The 12,500-nt window shown below is 28.5% G+C and overlaps 1 protein-coding gene and 1 long non-coding RNA gene across 3 annotated transcripts in view; one reads left to right on the top strand and one right to left on the bottom strand.

Annotated features, from left to right (window-relative positions):
* Positions 1-12,500, bottom strand: part of LOC124426252 (interleukin-1 receptor accessory protein-like 1) — a 199,688-nt gene that overhangs the window by 2,877 nt on the left and 184,311 nt on the right. For both annotated transcript variants that reach the window (XM_046967708.1, XM_046967707.1), the window contains exons 5-7: positions 10,915-11,048; positions 8,788-8,952; positions 3,586-3,723 (exon numbers count right to left, since the gene is read on the bottom strand). In XM_046967708.1, the coding sequence (XP_046823664.1) occupies positions 3,586-3,723; positions 8,788-8,952; positions 10,915-11,048 (437 nt within the window). The remainder of the gene's footprint in view (positions 1-3,585; positions 3,724-8,787; positions 8,953-10,914; positions 11,049-12,500) is intronic.
* Positions 1,222-12,500, top strand: part of LOC124426254 — a 51,940-nt gene continuing 40,661 nt past the window's right edge. The window contains exons 1-2 of the long non-coding RNA XR_006942686.1: positions 1,222-1,677; positions 3,588-3,746. This is a non-coding gene — a long non-coding RNA (uncharacterized LOC124426254). The remainder of the gene's footprint in view (positions 1,678-3,587; positions 3,747-12,500) is intronic.

Here is a 12,500-nt window from a genome sequence, read left to right as displayed (position 1 = left end):
AGATGCTTTAGCTTGTAAAATAATAGACTTAGACTGAGACATATAGAGAGTGACATAGATCGAGAAAGAGAGAGAGAGAGAGAGAGAGAGAGAGAGAGACAAAGAGAAAAAGAGAGAGAGAGAGAGAGATAGAGAGTGTAACAAAGACATAGAGAGGTTGATACGCGTCATCACAAAAGGGAACTTGAAGCCACAGGGGAGTCTAATTTGAGTACGCCATTGCTTGAGCTTTCGAGAGACAAACGAGACACTCGACGACCGAGAAACCGGAAAACTTTCTAATTCGATTTAACAAGTTTTCCTACAACAAGTGAGCCAGAAAGAGAGAAAGAGAGAAAGAGAGAAAGAGTATGAGATTGAGAAAGAGATAAATAGATAGAGATGGGAAAATAGATAGATAGATGTATTGGTAGATAGATAAGAGATAGATAAACATTGAGAAAGAAGAAAACATGTGATTTCTTTAATCAAGAAGGAATCATCTTTATTACTTCCGGTAACTCGACATCATTCATTTCGTTTTTTCGTATTTTATCAATGCTATATAAAATATTGTTAGAGAACACAGAATATATCGTTATTGTTCGGCATAGTCTCATTTAAAACATCATGAAGCGACGTTTTCAACGTTTCTATCTCCATGAGATGAGATGAGAGAGAAAGAGAGAGAGAGAGAGAGAGAGAGAGAGAGAGAGAGAGAGAGAGAGAGAGAGAGAGAGAGAGAGAGACTAACGATCGAAGGAGTTTTCCCCTCGTGTGCGGCTCGTTACGCTCGTGCTTTGCTTGTAAAATGAAATTCTTAGCCGTTTGGTTATACCCTTGTGTATATATATATATATATATATATACATGTATGTAAACATATATGTATACCAATATATACAGACGGATATAAAGAGTGCTAGTGAGCGTTAATATTATTAATGGATCTCTTGTGTTTCATTCATAAATATTTGATACTTGATTGTTATATGTTAAAAAAAAAAAAAATATATATATATATATATATATATATATAATATAAAATCGAATATATATCACAAAATATGATAGTTCAAAATTAATTAACAAAAAATTAATAATGTATTTTATATATGCATAATATAACACTATTTCATTTTATATATCCATACATATATGTATCTATATATAAAATAAATGTTATAACTCATTAATATAATTTTATATATGTACATATACATATGTATATTTTAAAAATTTTATAAACATACACGTACACACGCACGGATACGATAAGATAATTTTTAATAGACATTGTACGTATTAGTTTTACGTATAAGTAAATTTATTTCTTTAATACGTGATTTAACAGTAAGAAAGAGATAAATAGATAGATCGATAAAGAGGGACAGAGAGAGAGAGAGAGAGAGAGAGAAAGAGAAAGGGAGAGATTATCACTTGCAAAGTATATAAATAAAACAAAGTAATTCTCAATCGTCTACGTTAACCTTGGTTGTCGAATTCCAAGAAATTCGTCCTTTAACGAAGTACGTAAATAAAATACAAAGGTACGTTCAGTTCGTGTAAGCGAATAAGAAAGGAAGGTGACTTTCTTCTATCAGTTTAATGTAAGCTACTCTACGTGAAACAACTCACGGCACGTTCGCGAAACGGATAAGGAATAATTTTCACGATAAAATTTTGCTCGATAATTACGTGAGTGTTTTAATAGAATATTTTTGATATAATTTATAATAAAAATATAATTTAATTTGATCTTAGTGAATTTATTATTTCTTTTTCTTTTTTTTTCTTTTTTTTTTCTTTTTTTTCTTTTTTTTTTTTTGTAACAAATCAATGATATTTCGAATTTGAATAAAAATGAAAATGTTTAAGGAGAAAAAGAGGAAGGAGAAAAATTCAATATCATCGTCATCTTCATCGTCATCATCATCATCATTAGCATCATCTTGATCATCCATCATTAAAAAGTACAGTAATCGATATTATATAAAGTTGTTCGTAATGTGCTTAATTAAACGTTTCCTTTTTTCGATCGTTAAAAATACTTTTTCAATTTAGAAAAGTATCATCATAAGCAGCTGCGTAAACCCTCAATGTTTTATCGATATTATATTCTTTAGGGTGTTCAGACATTTTCTACGATGACGATAAAAGCAACGTCTTATATATAAAAGCACCGATCACAATGGCTTACAAGAATTTTCGTATGTTTATATGTATTAAAAAAAATTTGCCAATGATTTAACATCATTAATAATTAATAAGAATAAATAATTTGCGATTATTTTAAATATTACATATTTATCGAACATTGCATTGTATCCGATCGATTAAAGATAAGATCTTAATCGCGATAGAGTTATGCTCACGGAATTATATTAAATTGGATTCAATTTTATTTTAATGAAAGAATAGATCTGATGTTATGGTAAAACTAAACGCAAGATATGTGGTAATATTTAAAGAGAAAAAAAAAAAAATAATAATCTATATTAGATTAATTAGACGTTCGAGCGTATCTTTAATTGTATTTACATTTGAATTTAAATATATATATATATATATATTTTTTTTTATTTTTTTTATTTTTTATATATAAATTTTTGACTCATGTCAATATAACATTATCGTGGATTGATCTATAACCAGATAATCCTTATGCAGTAAATAGTGTTAATGCATCCTTATCATGAATCGTGAAATTTTTTATATATACTAATCATTATTATCATTATCATCATCATCATCATCAATTATCACCATCATTATTCTGAAATTTATAGAGAAACTTGTAGACCGTTTAGCTTTAATTTATATAAATTAAAATCATTTTTACATAAAGATTTTCAACAATAATTATATTAATTTTGATTTATTAAAAAATATTTTATCGATTTTAATGATTATTTTATTTTAATTGACGATTAAAAATATATTTTGATAATATCGTTTCAGTTATCTTACGTTACTTGGTTTTATTACATTATTCCAAGATATTTCATATCACTAAGCATGAAATTTTTTCCCTAATTAATAAAACATTATTTTTCTTACGTATCCATCGTAAATCTCGTAAATCAAGATTACAATCGTTAACATTAAATATCGTTATAAATCGATTATATGCTTTAATTTTATCTATAATTACGAACAGAATAATTATGTAAAAATCTAACATACGCACATACAAATATACACACACACACACACACACACACACACACACACACATGTACATACAAAATTATTTATATTAAGAGAGAAAAAAAAAAAAGAAAATAGTTTTCAAACATTCTATTATATATATATATATATATATATATACTTTTTTTTTTACATTGACATCTTTTATAGGAAAAATATAATAAAATCATTTTATTATACTTTTGTAATGTTACATTATCAATTAAAAAAAAAATATTCATGGCAATAGATAATAGGAATTAATTCGTAAACGTATTCGAAGGAAAAATAGAAAATGAATGAACGAAGAGAGTGATAGATAGATAGATAAATAAATAGAAAGAGAGAGAGAGAGAGAGAGAAAGAAAGTTTGGAATTTGTATTATGTTAAAAGAGAATTATAAACGAATTACTTACAGTTCTGACTGAGACAGGAAAGTTCCAAGGTGGTGCATTTATATCGATGCCTCGACTCAAGAGTCGGTACGATGATACCAATGGCCAAGCTCGAGTCCTTCTCGTGGTAACACACAACCGCGTCGCATTCCTTTCCGTCTGTAAATGCACATGAGAGACGGGTGAGTAACTTATACATGCATGGTACTACCCACATGTTTATATCTGAACGTGCGTATATTTTTTATGTGAGTGTAAGTACGTTCTACGTGCCAGAATATATGTATATATACATATACATACACACACACACACACACATATATATATATACGTATATATATATACACACGTTATATTTTGCAATCAGAATAACGTGTGTCATCGTATACGTTTAATAAAACTTTGCTGGCAAATAAATCTCTTGCAATTTTTTTCTTTTTTATCCTTTTCTTTTCTTTTCTTTTTTTTTTTTTTTCTTCTTCTTCTTTTAATGTTTTCATCTTTCTTTTTTCTGTTTTCTTCTTTTCTTTCTCTCCCCTTTTTACAAACTGTCCTTGACACACGTTACGCACACTACCGTCTTTTTTTTTCTTTTCCTATTTCTTCTCTTTCCTCTTTCTTGTTTTTCCATTTCTTTTTTTCTAAGGCAAATTAGTTGCCAGTAACCTTTGACTAGCTATGAATATAAACATATCTACGATGTAACATTGCGTTTATTACATCAGTATTCTTTTTTTTTACTGATATTTATTTTTTATATATTATTATAATTAATATATATATATATATATATATATATATATATATATATATATATGTACGTAACATTTTATTACTTTTATTTTAAGATTAACACATAGGAGATTATTAGTCACTTGAAAAAATTTTTCATTCACGTTATATGTAAATAATAATGAAAAAGAAAAAAAAAGAAAAAAAAAAAATAACACACTTTTTATTATTTACAAACAACATTTTTATTAAATATATATTTATTGTATTATTTATTTTATTCAATTTACGTGTGAAATTGGAAAGTAATGAAATAAAATAAATTGAAATAAAATAAAATAAAAAAAAAGAAAATATATATATATATATATATATATATATACAAATAGGAAAATTTCACGTTTATAGTTAGGGGAAGAAAAAAAATTACGACAGCGATTTCGATCGAAGTTAAAGTGCTACTTCCGTTGTTCTCCCCTTTCTTTCTTTTTTATTTTTATTTCTACTATTCATCTTTTTTTCTTTTTTCTTTTTCTCTCTCTCTCTCTCTCTCTCTCTCTCTCTTTTTTCGTCCTTTTCTTTTCGTTTCTTTTATACGGCTCGTTTCTTTCGCTACGACATGCCATAAAAATGAGCGTGGTTCTCGAGGGATGAATAATGACGCGTTGGAAGCTCGTGAGTCGAATCTTCTCGAGGATACGTGCGAACACGAAATAGTATCCTATCTAAGGATCCTTATGATCCTTTGGATCATAAATAACGATCTAATTTCTTTTTCTTTTTTTTCTTCTTTCTTCTTTCTATCAGTTTTTTTTTTCTTTTTTTCTTTTTTTTTTTTTTTTTTTTTTTTTTTTGAAGGAAAAACAAACAAACAAATAAATATCGAATCGAATCGCATAAACGTAGATATTTAAAGTTTCAAGAGAAAACTCTTGTAATCTATTCGATTGAGATATTGTGTGTTGGATTATTTTGATAAGTTCACTTTTATACAAATTATATTTTGTGATAGAAATGGTTTACTCTTACAGATACTTTTTAATTTTATTCCTATTTATAAAGTATATCACAAATTATCGATTATTTTTGATGATTTAATTTTCTTTTCTTTTTTTTTTTTTTTTTTTTTTTTTTAGATATAAACACAGCCTTACGGCATTTTATACTATTACTCAGGAGAAAAAATATCTTTTTTTTCTTTTCCCTTTTTCTTTCTTTGACTTTTTCTTTTTTGATAGAAGCATGAATTATTTTTTTCTTTTCTTTCATACAGATCGAAAAATAATGACAATTACATTGCAACATTCATTTTTTTTTTTTATTTCATTTTTCTTATGCTTTTTAATCTTCATCGGATTTGAATTTAAATTCGAACTGTCCTTTTTTTTCTTTTCTTCTTTCTTTCTTTCTTTCTTTATTTATTTATTTTTTCTTTGTTTTTTTTTTTTCTATCAAATATTCAACACACATCGATATAATTTACGTATTAATATATATATATAAAAAAAAAAGGAGACATTTTTACACAACTTATAGCAATAATTTAACTTCTTGAAAATTTCCCTTTTCTTTTCTTTTCTTTTCTTATCTTTTTCCATTCAATTCAACTCCTCAATTATTCAGTTTGCAATTTTATGGTAATCGATAGTTCGTGACAAATGTACATTATATACGAGATTACTATCGTCCCTTCTTCTTTCGCATGCATTTAATAATAAAGAAAAAAAAAGAAAAAGAAAAAAAAGAAAAAAGAAAGAAAAGAAAAGGAAAAAGAAAAAAAAAAGGAAAAAGAGAAAAAGCAGAAGTAAAACAAAAAGGAGGATGAAGAGGAAGAAAAAAGAAAAGAAAAAAAGAACAAGAGAAAAAGGATTCAAAGTTAGGAAAAACTTGTGAACAAAACCGAATTGAATGAATTTGTTCTTCGTGATATCAACCTATTCTACAAACTTGCAAAGTTTTTTTTTTTTTTTTTTTTTTCTATGTACGCGTACATAAATACATACAAACATACACAACATATACATACATAAATATACACAAATACGAACATATTTACATAGATACATATATATATATATATATATATATATATATATATACATACGTTTATACGTATATACGTGTAATATAATTAATATGTGTTTACGTAGACACACATACACACACATATACTCTATATTCGACGGTAGGCACGAACGACAATCGTGAGAATCGGCCTTTGCGAATCGACGAGTATGAACAAACGAAAGAAGGGTGTAAACGAGGAGTTTCCAAGTAACGTCGAGAAAATTGGCGCGTAATTGTCACGATGGCTACAATTCAAGACGGCATCTTCTTCGTCATTGCCAACGTAGAGACAGAGAGAGAGGGAGAGAGAGAGAGAGAGAGAGATAGGGAGGGAGAGTGGAAGGGGGAGGGAGAGAGAGAGAGAGAGAGAGAGAGAGAGAGAGAGAGAAAGAAAGAGGAAAAGAAAGTCGCTGAAACTTTAATGACGGATGTCACGACGACCGTCGTTCTGAGAATTGCCATAATCGTCTCGCCATTTTCCCGCCAATCGTCCTTTGTTATTCGAGAAATAAATGGTTGGGGAAGAGGAGGAGAGGGGAAAAGAGAGAGAGAGAGAGAGAGAGAGAGAGAGAGAGAGAGAGAGAGAGAGAGAGAGAGAGATTCTCTTTTATAATATTCACTTATGTACAACACCATGATAATGATAAAAGGGAGAAAATATGATATTAAAATGATACGGCTGGTCTTTGGGAATAGCGTTTTCACAATGAAAGCTTATGGTTGATTTATGTATGTATGTATATATGTATGTATGTATATATGTATGTAGGTACGTACAATGTAAAAGGACTATGTACACACTACGCACGATTTATATAATTAAAATGAATAGAGCAACGGAAGGAGAAAATTTAATATTAAAATGAAATGATAGTCTTTGGAATAGCCTTTTCACAATGATAGGTTTATGGTTGACTTATGTATGTTATTTAAGTTCGTCATATTATGTCAAAGAACTATGTATATATATATATATGTGTGTGTGTGTGTGTGTGTGTGTGTGTGTGTGTGTGTGTGTGTGTGTGTGTGTGTGTGTGTGTAATTAATCCGAAATGACCGATTGAAAAAAGGAGGAAATGTAAAATAACAATGCAAATGTTAATATTTGTAATAGTCCATATAAAACTAAAAGCTTATTTTGATATTACATGTAAAATCGTATGATTTATTATAATTTGAAAAGAGAAAGAAACAATATTACAGGTTGGGTCTCGTTCGTTTAAAATGTCATAACAAATATTTCGCAATTGAGATTGAAGATATTAGTTTATAGTTTATTATTAAGAAAAATATTCACGCGACCTTTTCCTTCTTTTTCTTTTTTCTATCTCTCTCTCTCTCTCTCTTTTTTTTTTTTTCACTCGTGCGACCTCCTTTTCGGAGTTACGAAAGTCAGTATAATCTTTTTTTTTTTTTTTTTATTTAGTTATTTATTTATTTTTTTTTTTTTTAATGGGTACCTACAATTCTTCCTCGTATATTTATACGATCGTATATAAATGATTGTGATGATCATTTACAATCAAAATCATTTACAATCATATATATATATATATATATATATATATATATATATATATTTTCTTTTTCTTTTTTTTTTTTTTACGTCGATCATAATTAAAATTCGAAAGTGTATTTCTTAAAATCATAGAGATTTTAAATGTTTTTATATATTCCAAACATTACACATGGAAACGTAGTTAAACCGGTTTTAAGAAAGAAGAGAGAGAGAGAGAGAGAGAGAGAGAGAGAGAGAGAGAGAGACTTTTTAACTTTAACGAAAGTTCGACGTAAGCGAATTAATAAAAGGAAAGATAAGAAAATTACGAGAGAAGAAGGAAAATAGAGGAAGAAAGAAAATAAAAAGAGAGAGAGAGAGAGAGAGAGAGAGAGGTGGGGGTTCGGGAGGAGGAGGGTAGAGAAATAGAGAAAAGCCTAAGAAGATGCCAAAAAAGTTAAAAAGTTCGTCGTAAGCTGTAAAACGAGATCCGGTTGCCTTTCCTCTCCCTTCAACCCCACACCCTTCCTCTCTCTCTCTCTCTCTCTCTCTCTCTCTCTCTTTCTACAGTGACTTTAATCTCACAGCTGACCCGAGGTAGCTCGCACGAAGAAAAGTGGAAGGAAGGATGGTTAGTTTGTGTCGTAGTGGTATCGCAACTCGGCTCTAGTATTAGTAATAGTAATAATAGTAATAGTAATAGTAGTAGTAATAGTAGTAGTAGTAGTAATAGTAGTAGTAGTAGTAGTAGAAGAAGTGGTAGAAGGACAAAGAAGGTAGAGTAAAAGAGAATGTAGAAGGGAGAGGGGGGGTTTGGGTAAAGAAAGGAAAGGGGGCATAGGACAGGATTGTCGGTTCTTTCGTGCACGGTAATTAAGAAGCGCAATTAAGGGTCTCGTAATAAAAAGTGCCGCTGATAATTACCGTTCTCCTCGAGTCGGGCGAATTTGTCGCGGCATAGTACCACCAGAGGTAACCAACAACGGGCATAGAAGGCTACAGCGGAGAATAGTAATACCAGAACCAAAACGGCTAGTAGAAAAGGTTTTCTCCAGGAATCGTTTTGAAGATCCAACGTGAATTGCGGTTCTGTAAAATATCATAAAAATTTATTATAACATCGTATCGTACCATTTCAATATATATATATATATATATAGATTTCAATGATGGATTATTTAAAATCAATAATTAATGAATTGTTTGAATTATAATTGAATTCACAAAATTGATATTATATAAATTGATTTGTTTGAAATTTTTTAATTTCATTATCTCCATCGATCATTATTACGATATTAATACTCCTTTCAATTTGTTTAATCGGCGAGATATTGATATAACGATATGGTTTCACGATATGTCGGTAAAATGAAATTTATTTTCATTTAAAATCGAATATATTATCGATTAGATCAATCAAGATTAGAATCAATAGGATTAGGATTGTTGTATGTCTATCTCTCTCTGTATGTGTGTGTGTGTGTGTGTGTATGTGTTTATATGATGATCGATAGTATTACACGCGAATCTAACGTATTTATGTATATTACATTCACTTTGACATTTGTTAGTATTATGATTTTCGTTGTTGAAGCATTCGGATACGGTCATTGGCCATACGCATAGTAAATTAAAAATAAAATTTCATTATTATTAAAATTTGATATTATCTCAAGTATGATATAGAGAATATATATATATATATATGTGTGTGTGTATGTGTGTACGCAGTAAGCGTAGAATAAAGTAATGAATCGTAAAAAGGTAATGTGTAATTAATTCATGTTTTTTTTACTATAAAAAAAACCACTATCTTTCCAGATTAATTAGGCTTAACCCTAATCTAATCGTTAATAGCGTGTTATTAACGTACGTTAGTAATTACGGTATCGTATTAAAATTAGACTCTTGAAAGGGTAATTTCAAAGGAATAGAAAATTTTGTCGATAATTTGGTTCTCTCTCTCTCTCTCTCTCTCTCTCTCTCTCTCTGTAATATGTTAATAATTGACATCTTGTGTACTTACACATAATACACGTAGGGTATATATTTACTGTCCATAAATCATTCTCGTTTCTCTCACCTATGCTAATATATTCCTCTCTAACTTTTCTCTTTCTCATTCCCTCTCTCTCTCTAACTTTTCTCTTTCTCATTCCCTCTCTCTCTCTATCTCTCTGTCTCTATCTCTCTCTATCTCTATCTCTCTGTCTCTCCCGAGTGTGCACGATCATACTCGGTTAAATGGAATCGACCAACGAGTATATGCTATTTGCATGCGATTATGATTTACAAATGTATCGTTTATGAATTTACATCGTTCATCTATGTATATACCTATGTATACGTATGCATATATATATATATACATGTATATATTATATGTATATTTATACGTATTATATTATATGTATATGTATATTATTATGTATTTATATGTATATTTATATGTGTATGTGTATGTACATACATACATATGTATTAGATATATAAGATAGGATTAAAGGATGTGCCAGCTTTGTCAAAGGAATTTACGAGTTTATATTTACGATTTCTGTTTGTGATATCTGGCTACGTTAAACGTCAAATCTTTGTGATGCCTCGAAGGTAAAAGATTTTATTATTCTTGGTTGATAGTTCGATGAACGTCGTTTTATATTATTCCGATAGAACGTTTAAATTTTATTATTTTTTTTTTAGGATATAATCGTAACTCGTATTATTTTAATGATATAACAATAAATACAATTTGATTTTGTTAACGAATAAATATTTATCGTTTATTTCATAAAATTGTAAATATTATTTACGATTTTATTATTATTATTATTTATTTATTTATTTATTTATTTATTTATTTATTTATTTATTAATGAGAAAATTGTTAACGAAATTTATGCTTTTTGCGTAAGGAATGTTAGAGATCAAAAAGATTATTATTTATTTATTTGTTTATTTATTTATTTATTTATTAATGAGAAAATTGTTAACGAAATTTATTCAAATGTTTTTGAGTAAGGAATGTTAGAGATCAAAATGTTAGATTACCTTGACGATAAACGTGAGCGGGTAAAGTGATTTCTTCGTCGACACCATTGCTAACCTCGCACTTGTATTCCCCATAATCCTCCAAGGTTATATCTTCTATCTCAAGATAGGAACCGACGATTTGGTCGTTCTCTCTGTAAAACATAATTGCAAGTGTTGATTTAAATATTGCGAGAATTTTATAATTTATTATAGCAAAAATTATATTTCATAATTTTTTCTTCGTCAAATTTACAAGAACCTTAAGAAAAGACATTTGACTATAAATCTTTTTATTAAAATTAATAAAAATGTAATATATAAATGTAATATAGAATAAAAAAATAAAAGATATATGTATATAACTTATATACGTATATACATACATATATAAGTCCGAATTAAGCTTTCAAGGATTCACATTACTTTGCACAAGTAAAAAAAATAAAAAAAAATAAAAAAAAAAGAAAAAAAAAATAATAATAATTTAACAAAATTTGTATATAAATAATAAGAAACATTTAACATAAGTATTTAATAAAAATATAAAAATTAAATATAAATAAATAAGACAAATTTTTATTCCCAAAAATTATTATATATACACCATGTATACGTAATTTTATATATTATTTTTATTATTTTGTAAAATGAATTACTATTTTGGCTTTATTATTTTTTAAAAGATTTACTATTTCGTAAATTTTTTTCTGAGTAAATTTATTCCTTTTTCTTCTTTTTTTTTTTTTTGTTTTTTTTGTTTCTTTTTTTTTCAAATTACTATTTTGTAAAATGAAATTTCGTCGGGTTCGAAGGTATCCTTCGTGTCTTCTCGAATACATCAAGAAAAGTCGTGTAACTAAGTCGAGTCGAGTACAGTTCAATTCAGTCCAGTCGAGTTGGATAATAAAATTTAGAAAGGAACTTTACTCTTCTCATTTCTCTCTCTTCTTGCAAGTAAAGAGATAGAAAAAGAGATAGAGATAGAGTGAGAGAGAGAGAGAAAGAGAGAGAGAGTGAGAGAGAGAGAGAGAGAGAGGGACTCGAAACATGAAAGAAGAGATTTAAGATCGAAGAAGACTCAAACGATGATTCTCTTGCTCTATGGTGAACGTCTCGAGTGTATGCCGCGAAAATGAAAGCGTAATGGGGGCACAGTCTTAAAGCGCGAGAACGAGCCACCATGGTCGTTTCTAAACGATTCCAGATGCGTTACGAAAAATCCCATAGAATAGAATAGTATATAAGCTTATTCCTACGAAATCGAGGAGACGTCGAGAGTTCATCAGATAGATCAAACAGCTGTGCTATTAAATAAAACGTATCCCGTGCACGTTACCAGGAAATCAAAAAGTGCATGATATCATGATAAAGTAATTATAAATCTTTTAACGATTAGAAAAATAATATAAACGTTTTATTACGATTTAAACAATTTAAAAAATATTTACTTAATCGTTGGTGTATAGTTTGAAGCATTGTGTGTTTCTTTTTTTTTTTTTTTTATGAATTAATAAAACGTTTCGAAAAATTTCGAACTAATCAATCAATTGGGATGGCGGCGAGAAGGTGATAGGGGAGGAGGGAGGAGGGGTTGGGATATCTTA

This window comes from Vespa crabro, chromosome 8, assembly GCF_910589235.1.
Source record: "Vespa crabro chromosome 8, iyVesCrab1.2, whole genome shotgun sequence".
NCBI lineage: Eukaryota > Metazoa > Arthropoda > Insecta > Hymenoptera > Vespidae > Vespa > Vespa crabro.
Note: the sequence above shows the minus strand (reverse complement) of the source record. Positions and strands in the feature narration are given on the sequence as shown.